This window comes from Oncorhynchus tshawytscha, linkage group LG03 (genome assembly GCF_018296145.1).
Source record: "Oncorhynchus tshawytscha isolate Ot180627B linkage group LG03, Otsh_v2.0, whole genome shotgun sequence".
NCBI classification, from domain to species: Eukaryota; Metazoa; Chordata; class Actinopteri; order Salmoniformes; family Salmonidae; genus Oncorhynchus; species Oncorhynchus tshawytscha.
Genome location: NC_056431.1, coordinates 31,067,873 through 31,086,286, shown reverse-complemented (window position 1 = coordinate 31,086,286; position 18,414 = coordinate 31,067,873). Strand labels below are relative to the sequence as shown.

At 40.6% G+C, this 18,414-nt stretch overlaps 1 protein-coding gene across 4 annotated transcripts; it reads right to left on the bottom strand.

The window, feature by feature from the left end:
- Nucleotides 1-11,874: 11,874 nt before the first annotated feature.
- On the bottom strand, nucleotides 11,875-18,076 carry rcc1 (regulator of chromosome condensation 1). 4 transcript variants are annotated; one of them, XM_024402524.2, is made up of 10 exons: nucleotides 17,935-18,076; nucleotides 16,923-17,012; nucleotides 16,537-16,724; nucleotides 14,765-14,944; nucleotides 14,202-14,298; nucleotides 13,857-13,979; nucleotides 13,561-13,707; nucleotides 13,061-13,180; nucleotides 12,764-12,916; nucleotides 11,875-12,620 (listed from the first exon to the last, which is right to left on the bottom strand). In XM_024402524.2, exons 2-10 carry the CDS (start codon nucleotides 16,996-16,998, stop codon nucleotides 12,445-12,447), a joined length of 1,260 nt encoding a protein of 419 aa, XP_024258292.1. In that variant the 5' UTR covers nucleotides 16,999-17,012; nucleotides 17,935-18,076; the 3' UTR covers nucleotides 11,875-12,444. The 4 variants fall into 4 exon arrangements, with proteins under 4 accessions (XP_024258292.1, XP_024258282.1, XP_024258273.1 ...); XM_024402514.2 differs by having other exon boundaries at nucleotides 17,939-18,076; XM_024402505.2 differs by having other exon boundaries at nucleotides 16,923-17,061; nucleotides 17,935-18,075.
- Between the last annotated feature and the right edge of the window lie 338 nt (nucleotides 18,077-18,414).

Genomic DNA, 18,414 nt, shown 5'->3' with positions numbered 1-18,414 from the left:
AATGCTCTACTTTCCCAGCTACCCGGATAAAGCACTAAATAAACTTCAGTTAGTGATAAACATGGCTGCTAGAATCTTGACTAGAACCAAGATATTTTATCAGAAATGCATTACTCCAGTGCTAACCTCTCTACACTGGCTTCCTGTTAAGGCTAGGGCTGATTTCAAGGTTTTACTGCTAACCTACAAAGCATTACATGGGCTTGCGCCTACCTATCTCTCCGATTTGGTCCTGCTGTACATACCTACACGTACGCAGCGTTCACAAGACCAGGCCTCCTTACGGTCCCTAGAATTTCTAAGCAAACAGCTGGAGGCAGGGCTTTCTCCCTATAGAGCTCCATTTTTATGGAATGGTCTGCATATCCATGTGAGAGACACAGACTCGGTCTCGACCTTTAACTCTTTATTGAAGACTCATCTCTTCAGTAGGACCTGTGATTGAGTGTAGTGTGGCCCAGGGGTGTGAAGGTGAACAGAAAGGTTCTGGGGCGACAAACCGCCCTTGCTCTCTGACATTTACTCCCAGGTGCTGATCTGCTGCACCCTCTACAACCACAGTGACTTTACTATCTGACCCTGCTGGTCATCTATGAACGTTTGAACAACTTGGTTATGTTCTGTTATAATCTCCACCCAGCACAGCCAGAAGAGTACTGGCCACCCCTCACAGAGCCTGGCTCCTCTCTAAGTTTCTTCCTAGGTTACGGCCTTTCTAGGGAGTTTTTCCTAGCCACCGTGCTTCTACATTGCTTGCTGTTTGGCGTTAATAGGCCTGGTTTTTGTACAGCACTTTGTGACATTGGGTGATATAAAGGGGCTTTATAAATACATTTGATTGATTGATCGAGTTCCTGCCAATATCCAACAACTTCGCACAGCCATTGAAGAGGAGAGTGACAACATTCCGCAGGCCACAATCAACAGCCTGATTAACTCTATGCGAAGGAGATGTATCGCGCTGCATGAGGCAAATGGTGGTCATAAAATGCATCTCAAACGTGTACACTGTTTCGGACAAAGAGGACAGAGATATGAGTGTCCAATCGTTGCCAAATTTTCTTTCTTTAATGATAAAGTAAAGCCTGTGTAAAAGACTCGCTGGCATAAAAATAGGCATGAATGATATAGGTTCCCGAGGGAGATTGCAAAACGAGCAAGGTTCTGTATCCAATCTTCAGCGAAAATAGATTAAAGGGGAATAATTGTTTAATAAAGTAAAACTACACTGCACCTCTCAAGATAGGGAATGTTAGTAGGGAATAGTAGATAGGGAATAGTACTCAATTTTCCATTAAGTATTTTATAAATGGATAAGACAGCATTTGAAGAAAGGATAACTAGCAAAATAACACATCTTCAAATATAACTAATTGGAACACGAAAGTACTAATTCAACATGGTGGAGATAAAAACACAGCAAACAGAAGACATTGAAGGCAAAGTATGTGGGTATGTCTGGATGTATTGTGATGGAAGGTGTGGTGTGTGTTTTTGGTGTTTGGAAAAGTGTGGCGAGTGAGTAAGGAAATGGTTGCATATCCCAGAACCAATGTGTGTCTGTGAGCAGGGGTTGTGAGAGAGAGCTTTCAATTTTGTGCAGATGAGGGATATACATTTTAATATAAATTATGCATCTATTTTATTTATTTATTGTCTTGTGATGGAACAAAAATATTAAATAAATTCTACATCAAATGTATTTATTTGTTGTCCTATCATGATGGAATGGTCCACAACCCTGTACCCTAAACACCCACCTGAATGACCCATACACTAAAAAGAAGTCCCTATCTGTTTTTTGGGACTGCTGCGAGGAGCCCCCTGATGGGAGAACATAATGTACAAGGAAATTCTCAAAGCTGCTAATGAGAACCGTGAAGACCTTGTACCTAGCCGGTGGGGTACCCCCACCCAGGTATTGGCAGTGCTTGCAACACTGGCTGCAGTAACCCATGGAGATCAGACAATCAGAGAGGGGGCATACTATTGTGGCCCTGGTGGCACAAAATAATCAAAGGTCTGACTGCACAGAGATGCTTGGGAAAATGGTCACAACGTGGGACCAGCGTGTGTGTGTTTCAGGGGAACAGGGTAGATCTGATCTCCATCACCTAGAACTTGACAGTGGTTAATCAAATCTCACATTTTTGCTCAATCTTGCATGCCATCTCAAACAACTCCAACTGTATATGAATCATGAATCAGGTCCTTTCTTGAATTGGGCTCTGGGATGTAACAACCGTTGATCATCTGAGCCTATGGTTGATTGTAGGGGAAAGGGGTTGAGTGTGTAAGTGTGTGTATGTATCCCACATCTGTTATAAGGTGGTAAGGACGTTAGGGACAATGTAGGAAGAATCACAATAATTGTTTGCTAAAATAATAATTGCTTGACAAAAATGTAATGTAATGCAATGGCAATCCTGGTTACAGGTATTCACCCCCCTTGGAATTTTTCCTGTTTTTTTTTTGCCTTACAACCTGGAATTAAAATAGATTTTTGGGGGGTTTGTAATCCTTTGATTTACACAACATGTCTACCACGCACGTACCACTTTTTCATTTTTTTTTTATACAAGTAATTTTTTTTCCATTTCACTTCACCAATTTGGACTATTTTGTCCATTACATGAAATCAAAATCAAAATCAATTTAAATTTTAGGTTGTAATGCAACAAAATAGGAAAAACGCCAAGGGAATACTTTGGTGAATACTTTGCAAGGCACTGTAACAATCCTTTGCACAAACTGCCAACATTATTACGCATATGAATTGTTAATGATGGAAATTAAGATACGCAAGATATTTGAATATATATTTTTAATAGCTATATATAATTGAGGTGAGAGCATTGGAAATACTTTTAGCAGTTGATCTGCTTCTGTTCTGTGGGTGGCACTATGTGCTCTTTTCGAAGAATGGGTCCTGTCCTTTCGGGGGGCCTAGGGATCCGGGGGGCGGGGGTGGTTTGCCGGTCACTGGGATGACAACCCAATTTGGGAGTGGCTTTGGTGGGTGGAGTAGTGGAGAACAATTGGAGGGTTACTTAGTAGCAATGCAAATATCATGGTACAGCTATATGGACACTCAATCCCTAAGGTACTTTTTAATGGTAAATTTACAAACATATATTATGATGAATAGATTTGCAACTTGTATCTCATTATGGTAAATGGTGAAATAAGTATAGCCATATAATTGTAATGGCTTAGCAGATAATAAGAAATGAAGAACATTATTTACCTGGCTCAAGGAGAAGGAATATAATATCTATTGTTTACAGGAAACTCATTCAACAATTTTAGATGAAATATACTTCTCCCATAGGCAAAGAAACTCAAAAGAGGTGATGATATTAATGAACAGTCATTTTGATCCGAATGTGCAAATTGTCGAAACACATCCGCAAGATGGATGATTTTAATGATTGGACCATAAACAGATAGGGCTCATTAACCTTTACTGACCAAATAATGATGAATCTACGCTTCTTTGAAAATATATATAATAAATTATCAACCCTGCAAGCAATGTTATTATAAGTGGGAGATTATAATACTGTTTTAAATACCTCAACTTATTTATTTTTTTACTAGGCAAGTCAGTTAAGAAAGTCTTATTTTCAATGACAGCCTAGGAACAGTGGGTTAACTGCCTGTTTTAAGGGCAGAACAACAGATTTGTACCTTGTCAGCTCAGGGATTTGAACTTGTAACCTTCCGGTTACTAGTCCAACGTTCTAACCACTAGGCTACCCTGCCGCCCCTCAATGGACCGTAAAGGAAATCACACTACAAACTATCACCCACATGCTCTTAAGGAAATTATGAATGTCATGGATATATTGTAAATAGTGGATATATGGAAGCTTAGATATCCTGACCTAGTGAGATATACATGGCGGAGGCTCAATCAAGCTAGTCGTCTTGACTTCTTTCTTATGTCATTCTCGTTGGCACCAAAAGTGGGAAAAAAGTGTTGATAGGGGATAGAATGCAGCCAGAGAATCAGATAACTTGCATATACATTACTCTTACTGAATTTCCATGTGGGCGAGGATATTGGATATTTAATCAAAACCTAATGGATTGTTTTTAACTAGGACAGAGGAATTTATAACTGCATTTTTCCAACATAACATTGGTACAGCAAATCCGCTTATTGTATGGACACTTTTAAATGTGCCTTTAGAGGCCATGCAATTCAGTACTCATCTCAAAAACAAAAGCAATTTATGTCAAAGGAGTCCATACTAACAAAGGAAATAGGTCTAACAGAACAGATAGATAGCAATAAAAACTGTACCGTAGAGACTCAGAATAAGATAGAGGAAAAACAACAACAAAAAAGGAGCTACTTATTCAACAAAGATTAAATGTAATATATTATAGCAATAAAGCAAACTGGATGGAATATGGGGGAAAATGCACCGCACTGCTTCTTGACACAACGCCCGTTTAACCTGGAAGCCAGACGCAGAGGAAACACTATACACCTGGCGACCGTGTCAGAGTGCATTGAGCCCGGCCCGCAACAGGAGTCGCTAGTGCGTGATGGGACAAGAACATCCCTGCCGGCCAAAACCTCCCCTAACCCAGACGACACTGGGTCAGTTGTGCATCTCCCAATTGTGGCCGGCTGCGACAGAGCCTGGACTTGAACCAGGATCTCTAGTGGCACAGCTAACACAGCGCTGCAGTGCCTTAGACCACTGCACCACTCGGGAGGCCCGAGAATAGATTATTGACATACCGATTCCGTGGCACATGGTTCATGAACTGATACGCAAAAAGACACTGGATTCAAAACTTTGAATTATTCCATTTAAATTATTATACAGAATTCTTGCAACCAACATAATGTTATTCATATGGGGGATACAACCTTTCCAGCTCTGCATATTTTGCTGCGAAGATGCAGAATCATTAGATCATTTGTTTTGGTACTGTTTTGGTACTGCTTGGTTTTGGTCAAAGGTCCAAGAATGGCTGAAGAATTGTCATATCTACCTGGAGCTAACCCTGCAGATAGCACTACTGGGCGATCGAAAAGTCATACTCAATCAATTAATAATATAATAATACTTTTAGCAAAAACAATTATTTTCAAAGTACAATCTCTGGGAACATTGAGAATTGTTCAGAACTTTTGTGAAATATCACAGCACAGTTGAAAAATATATGGCAAATAGAAATCCAGTATGGATGGCGTTAAGAGATAGATGGGAGGCGATGAATGGAGCTGAAGGTTGGGACTAATAACAACAACAATAACAACAACAATGTAAAACATACTGTGCCCGTGAAACATATATAGGTTAAGAACTTTTTTGAAAGAGCACAGTTTGAAATATATGGCAAATAGAAATCGGATGAACATCATAAATATATGGGAGAGTTTGAGGGTAGAGGAAGGACAAGAGTTAAAAACAAACAAAATAAAATATTGTAAAATAGACTGTGTCCATAAAATGTATATAATATGTATACACTGGAAATACAGGCCTAAGCGTTGTTGTTCACTAGTTTGCTCCAATTGGGGGAGGGGTGGTAGGGTTGGAGGTTAATAAAGGAAATATAACAACAACAAAAAAGATGTGTATATATATGTATATATATATACACATTTTATATATATATATATATATGTGTGTATATACAGTTGAAGTCGGAAGTTTACATACACCTTAGCCAATTACATTTAAACTCAGTTTTTCACAATTCCTGACATTTAATTATAGTAAACATTCTCTGTCTTAGGTCAGTTAGGATCACCACTTCATTTTAAAAATGTGAAATGTCAGAATAATAGTAGAGAGAATGATTTATTTCAGCTTTTATTTATTTCATCACATTCCCAGTGGGTCAGAAGTTTACATACACTCAATTTGTATTTGGTAGCATTGCCTTTAAATTGTTTAACTTGGGTCAAACATTTCAGGTAGCCTTCCACAAGCTTCCCACAATAAGTTGGATGAATTTTGGCCCATTCCTCCTGACAGAGATGGTGTAACTGAGTCAGGTTTGTAGGCCTCCTTGGTCGCACACACTTTTTCGGTTCTGCCCATCTATAGGATTGAGGTCAGGGCTTTGTGATGGCCACTCCAATACCTTGACATTGTTGTCCATAAGCCATTTTGCCACAACTTTGGAAGTAATGCTTGGGGTCATTGTCCATTTGGAAGACCCACTTGCGACCAAGCTTTAACTTAACTAATGCATAGGCTGAAATCCCAGGGGGGACTGGGGACACACGACCCCCACATCCTGGGAAGAATATGATTTGTCCCCCTCAATATATCACTGTAAACATAACTATAATTTCAATAATATTAATAATACGCAATGAAAGCACTTGTGCTGATTATAGACACTTAATTAGCGCGTTTTTAAGTTTCAAAAGATTGCGACCCAAGCCCTTTGCCTCACAATGGTTTGATCCACTGCCTCCCACCCCCCCAGCAGTGGCACATAATGCAGGTACTGTGCATGTGTGGGAATCTAACAGTCTGTCGTTGTTGGCTGACCTCCAGTAAGTAGTTCAAACAAAGGATATGTTAGACATTTCTTTACTTCTACCACTCAATACAAGAAAACACATGTATAACTGTTAGCAGTCTTCATTTTCGGTGCATTAAATTACAGGTCACTCTATGTTAGCTAGTGGTTAGCTGATGTTTCCTAGCTAGCTACAGTAACATCAACCAGTGTTTGCAGCTATTTGAGTCAATGAGATAAGCTAGTAATGCAATGCAGTGTTCCTTAGCTGGCAAGGTAACAGAGGGTTCGTGTCTACCGTCGGAAAAGGCATTCAATGCACGTAACTAACGTGAGGTCAATCCAGCCAATCGCACCATAGCGAAGTTGTTTTATGTTGGCAGGGTTCACACACACGCACAATAGCTGAATTTGCAGAGCTATCGCACAAACTAAAGCAAACATTAGCTAGCAAGCTAGCTAGTACCTATGCCATTTATGTAGCGTCCTCAAGGATGGAATCTTTGCTATCGTCAGTTTATTCCAAGATTAGCATGCAGCTGTAGTGCTTCGAAGTCCCTGTGATAAGGTTCGCGATAAACTGAACTTCAAACTGAACAGAACTACACTCTCTTCTACCATTGTCTTAAATATCTATAATGGTCACGTTGCAAAAGCTAAATTGTCGCTAGGGAACATTAAAGCACTTGTGTGCGGATCTTGGAGTAAACTGACGATAGCAAAGATTATAGCAAACACCACAGAAAGGGAATTGGTGCTCGCTAGCTCTGTAAATTCAGCTATTGTTGGAAGACCGCCAATATAAAACAAACTATATTAAAATTACAAATGGCACACAGACAGCAGAGCTGGGGACAGATGGGCAGGAACAGGGAGTCTCAGGTAAGTTGGTTGAGTCTTTGTTTGGCAACATTATGAAAGGTACTCTCTTTTTTAGACTTGTAAATTAGGGACATAATTGGAAAATGCCATGGATACCCCCCACTCTCAACTTAAACTGGTAAACAAATCTTAGTTTAGTCAAGGTAAAGGTGTTGCTGATGTGATTATTTGTGTAGTTATGGGTACCGGTAGTTAGGAGTATGGCAAACACCTAATTTATTTTCTAGGAGACAGACTGTGAGTCAGTGAGGGTGGTGAAAGGGAACGAGCCAGGGAAGAGAGATTTCAGAGGACAGTGTCACAGCCATGGCAGGCCCAGGTGTCAACCTTGTTGCAGGTAGCACCAGTATAGGGGACAGTGGCACAGCATTGTTCAGTTACCTCAGTGATGGTACAAAAACATATCAGCCACACCTACAATTTATAGAACTGCAAACTCTTGCCAACAGAGTGATGTTTCAAGAGAGATGGTTTTGCGATTTCCTCTGGCTACATTATAATCCATCAATAAAAGGAGTGTTGTGTTCACTGTAGCCAAGGGTTTTCAAGCCAGCCATCTTTTGGCCAAAGAGCAGAGTTTCAGTGAAGACTTGGGTACGGGCTAGCATGGGCCAAGAGAGACTGAACGGCGTAGTTGTCTGTAATGTACATAAAGACAGGCTGGACAGTCTTCAGGGAAAATATCTGCCATCAATTTATTGGATCCATTGAAACCCGCAAACATATATTTGTTTATATTGTTCAGAAGAGTGTATAGCAGTGGTTCTCAACTTTTTTGGGTACTGGAACCCCTGCATATTTTGAGGCAAGGCGGGCAAGGTTTTGAGTGGTCCTCATATGTTATATGTAAAGTTACTGGAATCCTTGTGGTGCTGAATACGTTAATTACACTTTTTTATTTCACAGACCCCTTGCAATTACACCAGGGACCTGTTTGAGAACAAATTATATTTGTTCTTTTGTTTAGTAGTTTTCTGTTTTTTGTACATGACAGTACACTTAAAATAAATAATTAGTATGTTATTTTATTTAAAATAGCATACTTTGTGACATACTTGTCCATAGCTGCTGTTTGAAGAGTTGAGACACTGAACAAAAAATAAGTATTTTTGAAGGATATTTTTGGTTGATTTATTTGGGTTATTCATTGAAATAGTTATTTCACTTTTAGAACTGTACTTATATTCTGAGCTTGTTGTTCTTGTAAAGATATTGTAGTCGACTCAGGCCAGTGGCACATATTTAATGACTATATAAATGTATCAGAAAAAGTACAATTAAAAAGGTAAATTCAATACGGAGACCACTTTGTGAAGGTTCTCAATGGCTATTCATTTAGATGATGGCACCATGCTCATTGTATTTACGAAAACTGCACCCATACAGTGTACAGTACCATTGCCACCTACTGGCCTTTCTTGGTATTGCTGGTTGTAAATACAAATACTTAATGGACTGATAAGGAACACTGCTATAACTATAATTAGTAGTAGTATTATAATGATTGTCACGCCCTGACCATAGAGAGCTGTTTATTCTCTATGTTGGTTGGTTCGGGGTGTGATGTAGGGTGGGTTATCTAGGGGAATTGTATTTCTATGGTGGCCTGATATGGTTCCCAATCAGAGGCAGCTGTTTATCGTTGTCTCTTATTGGGGATCATATTTAGGTAGCCATGTTCCCCATTGTGATTGGTGGGATCTTGACTATGTTTGTGTGTAGTTGCTTTCTGCACTGCATGTAGCTTCACGTTTTGTTTATTCGTTTTTTTGTGCTTTAAGTTTCTCTTCTAATAAAAGGATGGAAACATGCCATGCTGCATCTTGGTCCACTCATTTCAATGAGCGTGACAGATTTAAACATTTGAGCAAGTTGGAACAACCCTACTGTGCCTATCAATTATCCAGTTGTAGCAATTATGGTTCCTCAATGTACATTTAACATATTACAATGTAGGCTATGTGTTACAGCACTACTTTTGGAGTCCCCCTCAGGAATTGCTCTTGAGAAAATGTTATGTAACTGTCCCCTCCAAAGTTCATATCAGATTTTCACCCCTGGACTAATGTCTAAAGATTGTGCTTCAATATAACCACATAATTTCCCCGCCTCATGATGCCATCTATTTTGTGAAGTGCACCTTTCCCTCCTGCAGCAAAGCACCCCCACAACATGATGCTGCCACCCCCGTGCATCACGGTTGGGACGGTATTCTTCGGCTTGCAAAAATCCCCCTTTTTACACCAAACAGTCCTATTTTTGTTTCATCAGACCAGAGGACATTTCTCCAAAAAGTACGATCTTTGTCCCCGTGTGCAGTTACAAACCGTAGTCTGGCTTTTTATGGCAGTTTGGGAGCAGTGGCTACTTCATTGCTGTCGATATAGGACGTTTTACTGTTTTACGTTATACTTTTGTACCTGTTTCCTCCAGCATCTTCACAAGATCCTTTGCTGCTGTTCTGGGATTGATTTGCACTTTTCCCACCAAAGTACGTTCATCTCTAGGAGACAGAACGCATCTCCTTCCTGAGTGGTATGACGGCTGCATGGTCCCATGGTGTTTATACTTGCGTACTATTGTTTGTACAGATGAATGTGGTACGTTCAGGCGTTTGGAAATTGATCCCAAGGATGAACCAGACTTGTGGAGGTCTACAATTTTTTTTTCTGGGGTCTTGGCTGATTTCTTTTGATTTTCCCATGATGTCAAGCAAAGTGGCACTGAGTTTGAAGGTAGGCCTTTAAGTACACTTCCACTTGACTCAAATGATGTCAATTAGCCTATCAGAAGCTCCTAAAGCCATGACATTTTCTGAAATTTTCCAAGCTGATTAAAGGCACAGTCAACTTAGTGTATGTAAACTTCTGACCCACTGGAATTGTTATACAGTGAATTATAAGTGAAATAACCTGCCTGTAAACAATTTTTGGAAAAATGACTTGTCATGCACAAAGTAGATGTCTTAACAGACTTGCCAAAACTATAGTTTGTTACAAGACATTTGTGGAGTGGTTGAAAAAAGTTTTAATGACCCTAAGTGCATGTAAACTTCTGACTTCAACTCTCTCTCTCTCATATATATATATATATATATATATACATACATACATACATACACACACACATACACACACAGTGTCCTTTGCTCCTGCTTGCCGAACACCTGCCCTCACCCCGTTGTTAACAGAACTGCAGGAAAACAGTGCCCAGCAGGCAGTGGGTGAAGGACCGTTTACCCCTGCCTCCCACTAGCACAAGCAAAGGACACTGTCTACTGGTGTCGCTCCTGCTAGCCAACAAGGAGGACCAGGAGTATTTTTTTCTAGAACCACAAAAAAATGAAACAAAGCATCTATGCAAAGCCCTCAGAAACATACCAGCATCTGCCTGCAAGCTGAAAATCTTTGCCAATGGGTGTGTGTGTTTAGGCCACCTATCCCTCCCCCCTCTGAAGCATAGGCTACTGTAATGACATTAGAAGTGTGAGAAGATATAGAGAAACTTTTAATTAGCTAGAGAAGAATGGGGCAACGTTTTCAATAATAAAAACAATTATAAATTGGTGCTCACACCAGATACTGACTGGTTTACTGATCCACACCTCTACATTTTTATATCTGTATTCCCAGTCATGTGAAATTCATAGATTAGGGCCTAATGAATGTATTTCAATGGACTGATTTCCTTATCCGTAACTCAGTAGAATCTTAAATTCAGCATGTTGTGTTCATTTTTGTTCAGTGTAGGTATTATAGCTAGCAAATATGTAGTTATTTTCTAGAAACATTAGCTAACTTTCTCCCAGCAGTTTTAATCTAGCTAGCTAATGGCATTTTTTTTAATCAACTTTATCAGATGGATAGCTTAGCAAATATAGCTATTCGTTTTCCCATCGCATGTAAAGCTGCCTGATACAGCTTGCCAGTGAAGTAGGATGAATAAATCAGAAGCTAATTAGAAGCTAATTAGCATTTCATTTTGTGGGGGTAAATACAGCCAAATATGGATAAGTCACCTTGTCCTAGAGATTTACACGGTTATCAAAACATCATGCCAGGGCAGGCCTAGATGTGCCTTAGACCGCTGCGTCACTCGGGAGCCAACTAATATCGTTGCATTTATAAGAGGTTCTTTGGAATTTCAAAGCTTTGAGAAAAATGGGATCTACTGGGGCTTTTTAAAACAATCCCACATACTTCATGAATCATTAGTCAGATGAAAGCAATTGCAAAAATCCAAGGACACATTTCCCTTCTCAAGAGCACAAAAGGCAGCCTGTGGTTGAGCTATGCCACAGAACAATCATTTGCAACTTCAAGTGATTTTAATTTACACTGTCTGCCTTTTAGAAATATGTTGACGGACTGATAAATGTGTGGCTGTCTTACTCAAGTTATCACTATGGCCATCTTATTAGGCCCTCAATGTATTACCAGCGACAACCCCTGGACAAAGTTTGCCATTGCAGTGTGAAAAAAATAATATCCAAACAGTAAAATTGTACTTTATTTCCAAGTTGGACCAGCAAATAATTGTGCAAGGGGGTACAGTGAACAGCTGTCTCAACTACATGGTTCAAGCAAAAGGACCTTGCTGACAAGAAATACAAGTACTCATCTTACTGATGCCATGGGGGGGGGGGAGGTTATTGCTTGGAACAAAAATGGGAATCTTAAAAGGCTGTGACTTGGGATTTCATTAAAAGGCTCGTCCACTATTTTCCCCACACACACTGGCATCCTAAAGATTGTCATACAAAAATAACTAAACAAACTAGATATTTTAAAAAAGTGTTTCTCTTTCTTAATGATCATGATCTACTAAACCACATCCAAATACATTAGGGGATTTTTGCACTGAGTGGGAGAGATCAGAGCCCTCTTTAACAGAGACTAGTCAGTCTCACCACTGCCCCATCACCACACTCCCTCCACGGCTTACCTGGCTCAGCACAGGAAGGCACATTCATCCACAAACCCCTCACCCACATGTAGGTATTTAACACAGATCCCTCTGGTGCAGACCAACAAGATCAACCTTCCCCTGCCTGAGGATACATCAACTCTCCTGCTTGTCTTTGACCAGCAGGACTGTGTGCTGCCCACCGCTGGCGACCATCAGTACTATGCGGTTCTCCAGCTGCTTGCCTGTCATCTCTACAGGGCTCCATTCATCATCCTCCTCACCCGTGCCAAGCTGGAGGTTAGTGCCCATACCCCAGGCATACACAGACCCTGCAATAAACACACATCAGTGGACCATATACAGACAACGGCCTTGGAGTCATTCCTATCACAATTACACACAATGTAGACATGCACAACAGCAGCAGGTGATTATTTTTTATAAACCAAAAATACACTAGCTATGACCTCACCTTGTTTGGTGACAGCGTAGCTGACCGATGCCCCACATGCCACCACCTGGGCTTCATCCAGTCCTTCCACAGGCGTGGGCTCGCTCTTCTCCTCTGCCCCCTGGCCCAGACCCAGACGCCCATACTCCGCCCGGCCCAGGCTGTACACCTTCCCTATAGGACAGAGAAGGAGCCATCACTATCTTCCCAATTTGTGCTGCACTATGCAGTTGACAAGATTCTTGAACAGTCCAAGTTCCAACATAGTTGATCTGATCAAGAGAGTTTAAAATAAAAGATGGGCCCCGAAGCGCTTACCGGCAGAGTCGAGGCAGACTGTGTGGTGCTGTCCCCCTGAGAAGCCAATCCAGTTAATGGTGGAGTTTTTGAAGGTGGTAAGTTTTATTGGAACGAAACATGTGTTGATGAGTTTGGTCCCTGGAAACATTAGTACAGGAGGTCTATGGTTAATTGGTACTGTGTGACTCACCAACACACCCAACTGCAATTCTAGAGCAGATCAGAGACTCAGTGTGCATAACTAACCAGGTTTCCAGCCAACATTTCTATGCAAATAAAGTACATGTCACTTTTTTTTAAATGCTGATGGAAATGCCTTTATGCGCACACATATATTTACATAACCACCAAAGTAAAAATGTGCATATTTCTTAATGCAGATTTTAAACAATGAAAATCTGTTGCCAATTGAATGGAAACCTAGCTATAGTTGATGAATTAAGCTCAAATTGGAGGACAAACCAAGTTCTGTTACAGTATTTCTGAAGGTTGTCGAATATATTTTATCTTATGCTCACCAAGCTGATGGTAGTTTGACAGTCCAAATCCATAGACGTGGCCTTCTTTTGACACAGCAATGGTCATATAAGCACCACAGAAGGCATCTGTGAAGTGAACTTTGCCCCTAGACTGGACCTTCACAATCTGAGGGATCAGCAACCGCACTGTAATCATACAGAAACACATGTCCTGACTGTCACCCATAGCAGTCAAAACAGAATGGTAGATATCCATTCATCATTTGAGTGCTCACACCCAAACTGCAGCTGAATAAATACTGTGTCAGAGGTAAATGGTTTCAGTTGGTACATACACAGCCCTTTCCTGCCCCCTCGGTTGGCAAAGAGCTCTGGCACCCTTCCCAGCTGCCCCTGCTCTCCGCAGCCTGATGTGTAGAGGTCACCGCTTGCGGTCAGCATCACCAAGTGGTCATTACCTGAGGGTCAGAGGTCATGAATATGGTCTTATAACCAGGGCAGCATTGAGCAAGAAACGATATGGTAGAAAGCTCAGATGTAGGACAAACATGCATGGACCTGCAGAAGGAATCACGTCAGTTCTAATCATTATATTTTTATTGAACGTGGTCCAGACCTCCGGGGAAGCAGAACTTATGCAGAGAAACCTTAAAGTTAGGGACAGAGCCCCCATTTCTCACCTGATGCTATTTTCATCACAGGCCCTTTCATGGGGACCTTGACAGGCACAGTAACCTTCTTCATAGGCTCTAGTAGACCAATGACTCCGCTGTTATCCTTATGCAAATGGGACAATGTGCGAAATTAGTGAGAATTGCAGGTTCTCTGAATTTGTTATATGATAGAGATGGCATATGCTGTTGCTATTGTTTATTATCTGTTACTTTATTCCTAGTTATACAGTGCATGTACATATCTACCTCGTACCCCTGCACATCGACTCGGTATATGAACCCTGTGTATATAACCAAGTTATCACTCATTGTGTATTTATTACATGTATTAATGTCTATTTTTCAATTTCCTTTCTCTGCATTGTTGAGAAAAGCCCATAAGCATTTAACTGTTAGTCCACACCTGTTTACAAAGCATGTCACAAATAAAATTGTATTCTATTTGATTAGTTAAAGGCAGATGCAATGCAAGTCAATGGAAAGTCAATTTAAGATTATTTGAGTATCAGAACGGTGCATAAACAGTTTCCAGGGTGTTTGACAGCAGTTAAACCCTGTCCCCTACTCACCCTGAAAGAGCCCCAGATGTATACTGCGCCGTCGTCTGTGAGTGCAGCTGTGTGACTGTCCCCAGCAGACACCTGAACCACCCTCTCGTCCAGGGTCACCTTTCCTGGCACCATCTCGGAGCCCTCCTCTGTAGTCTCGCGACCCAGAGCACCCTCGTCATTGCAGCCAAACGTGTAGATCTACACCAGTGACAAGCATCTTGTTACTAAGCAAAGTCATATATCCTTAAGATACGGTTTCTCAGCCCCAGGTTAATCTTAGTCCAGGGCGTATATTCAAAAAGTGTCTACCAAGTAGGAGTGCTGATCTAGGATCAGTTTTGCCTTTTAAAATAAGACATCCTAGATCAGCACTCTTACTATGAGCCAGTGTTAATTTTGGCAGCTATTTTAGATTTAGCCAACAGGCATTTTAATAATTTCCTCTTTTGTAGTTGGTCACATTCATATTTACCTCCAACAATGTTCATATTAAGATAGGCCTATTTGGACAAGGCTACAATTCCCACATAGCTGGCAACATTGCTCGTAGCAGATAACAAAAGTCAGCCATTATTTATCATATAGGCTACTAGTAAAAGTCTTTGGGTCCATAAAGCTCAGATTTTCTCCCCATCAAACCCTTTTTTAAAATATATATAAATAGGAGAACCGGAGCTTTCCAACAATGCCAAAACTAATAATTTACTCCTAATATTTCAGCAAATAGCCCTAGTATTTCCAATCAGATAAAAGCAACCGCACTTCCCGCACGCGAGATCGTCAACAGATGAATAACAGCGAACATGGTAATAGAGCTTCTGATGTGATCAAAGCAAAAATAGCCTATATGAAAGTGAGAGAGTAAACCCTATTAGTTCTAGTTGAGGTTAGTTACAATTTAAGTGTCCTGGCTGCACATCAGTTCAAAAGAGGAGTGACCTAGTAGCTATGTGTGTGGTAAAACCAGACAGATCAGCCAGTGCAACTGAAAGACCACATTATATTCCAAAAGGCATGTATGCTCATGAAAGGACACAAATGGCTAAAAAGGAACTTCATGTGAAATTATGTCAATTAGTATCACGTGGAATTCTCATCTCTTTACATTTGTCAACTAAAATAATCATTTTTAATAATTATAGTTTTCAGGACATTTCATCTCGTTATCGTCATTAGTTTGTGTCAGGAAAAAGACACGTATTTTTCATAATTGTTGATGAAATAAACAGCTCTGAGCCAATTCATGAATACAGGGCCTGAACTAAAAAGCATTTCCAATAGATATTCTCAATTGAGCATTTTTTCCTCCCACCTTAAATTTAACCAGTTGAGAACAAGTTCTCATTTACAACTGCGACCTGGCCAAGATAAAGCAAAGCAGCACGACAAAAACAGAGTTAAACATGGGAACAAACGTACAGTCAATAACATCTGTATAGTGTGTGCAAATGAAGTAAGGAGGTAAGGCAATAAATAGGCCAATAGTGGCAAAGTAATTACAATTTAGCAATTGACACTGGAGTGATATATACGCAGATGAGGATGTGCAAGTAGAAATACTGGTGTGCAAAAGAGTAGAAAAACAAACAAATATGGGATGAGACGGGTAGTTGGTTGGATGGGTTATTTACAGATGGGCGTTGTACAGCTGCAGCGATCGGTAAGCTGCTCTGACAGCTGATGCTTAAAGTTAACGAGGGAGATAAGTCTCAAACTTCAGTGATTTTTTAAAAAGACCAGTAGCATGATTAATCTGGATTTATGAAATTGGATCTGCCGCCTTCACTCACATATCCAGTGTCACTGAGACAGACTGTGTGCATGCCCCCCGCCGCCACCTGCACCACACCCTCAGGCAGGGTCACCAGGGCCGGCCTCTTCCTCTCCATGATGTCCTCTCCCAGACCCAGCTGTCCTACGTCCCCTTGGCCCAGCACTAGAACCAGACCCTTCTCCTGCCCATGGCTGCTGTGGGAAACTGACACCAACAGTATTATTTAATACAAACTGTAGTATCTTTATGAAAATGGCACAATTAACAAGCACAGATGCTAATGATGATTCTATTTCAAAGGACTCATACTAGGGGTGTGTTCAAGTAGGCGGCTTGACAATGAGATTGAACATCTAACAATAGACTTCATATTGGCTTAATGGAGTCAAGTCAGTGGCTTACCTTTAACTTTCTTAGGATCCTTTACTTCCTCTGGTTTACTTTCCTTCGGTCTCTTAAGAGCCTTCTTTGCAGACATGGCTACAACAGACCCTGCACAAAACACACAACTCGTGTGAGAAGATTTGAGGGGGAAACAAGCCTGTAGGAACAGAAAATGAAGACTGCATTTAATATAGCAAATAATTGTTTTAGGAAGGTTATTAGAGGAAGCACCATTCTAGATAAGTTCCAATTCTGGGGTACAATAATATTGTTGCAGTGGGATATCAGCTACAAAGTGAAATGTTACCTATGGAAGAGGGCAGTGTGATTTGACTTGGAACAGATGTCAGGAATTGGCTATTATTTAGTCAACGGCTAGCCTAACAAATGCGGACAGCTGTTACACAAGATGTACGTGCAGCGAGACTTGGACTAGAGTGGTATGCAACGTTACGACCGACAGGCGCAAACAATATAGCTAGTTGTTCCTGGCTGCAAACAACCATCCTGTTAACTTTAGCCATGTGGTTGATACACGTGCCAGGGACATCGTGACGGCTATAGCTAATACTGCCATCAATTGTCGGTTCACTTGTTAGACTGGTGTATATGGTTATAGTAAATACAGAACTTAGTCACATTGGTCAGCTAGCTTGTTAGCTAGAACTAAGCTAATGTTAGCATTCAAGCGCCTGTGGTTGCAATGACAACGTTAGCCAGCTAACGTTAGCTGGCTAAGTTAACAGTTGGCAATGGAGTTGCCAGAAAGTGTGCTAACGTGTTCGCTATTTTACCAACGCAAAGCTAACGCTAACTAGCTGCACTTTAAAACGGGAAGGTTAGGCTAGTTAACATTGCCAACAGGAGTTGGCTAACGTTATCTGAAAGTTAGCTTGCTAGCTGATTCATTGGTACATGGATGAAAATATCCCGCTAAACGAATCGAAATAACTTAACAGCTCGTGGTTATATTCAAAGATAACTCGTATATTCCGTTTTCACCAAGGGAAAATATTAAATAACGACATACTTGCCTGTACCGTGGATCACTTTGGTAGCTGACAGAGATGAAGCCACACTGGTTCAGTGTGCGTGTTACTGTAAGCTATCCCAGTCTGCAACTGTTCTACACAGACCACGCGCCGTCAATTTTTTAAAGAGACAGTGGCCGTGTTAGAAATCTGTCTTACCAATTACTACACACCGTATGTACTATTTAGAACGCACTGTTTAGTAAAAACGAAAACAGTCTTAACGTATGCATCAAATTGTATAGGTAGACTTGACAGAAATAGTAGCAAAAGGTAAATGTTGAACTTGCACACAGTTTGACTGCAGAATCGATTATGCTGCATTGGCGGTCAGTCTGATCAAGGCGTTAAAGCTGTACTATACAGAAATCGCACCGCTATTTCCTGGCTGCTAAAAATCTAACAGTTCTAATACGTTTGTGACAAACCAAGCACTTACATTTAGTTTTTGATTATTTTACTTTGAGTTTTGTACATCA

What these genes read in the sequence shown, in the direction of transcription:
- rcc1 (XM_024402524.2), bottom strand. Translation starts at nt 16,998, where the DNA reads ATGTCTGCAAAGAAGGCTCTTAAGAGACCGAAGGAAAGTAAACCAGAG. An exon ending in TGTGATGAAAATAGCATCAG is followed by an intron (nt 13,980 to 14,201) that starts GTGAGAAATGGG and finishes TCTGACCCTCAG; the next exon opens with GTAATGACCACTTGGTGATG. An exon ending in CTACGCTGTCACCAAACAAG is followed by an intron (nt 12,621 to 12,763) that starts GTGAGGTCATAG and finishes TGTTTATTGCAG; the next exon opens with GGTCTGTGTATGCCTGGGGT.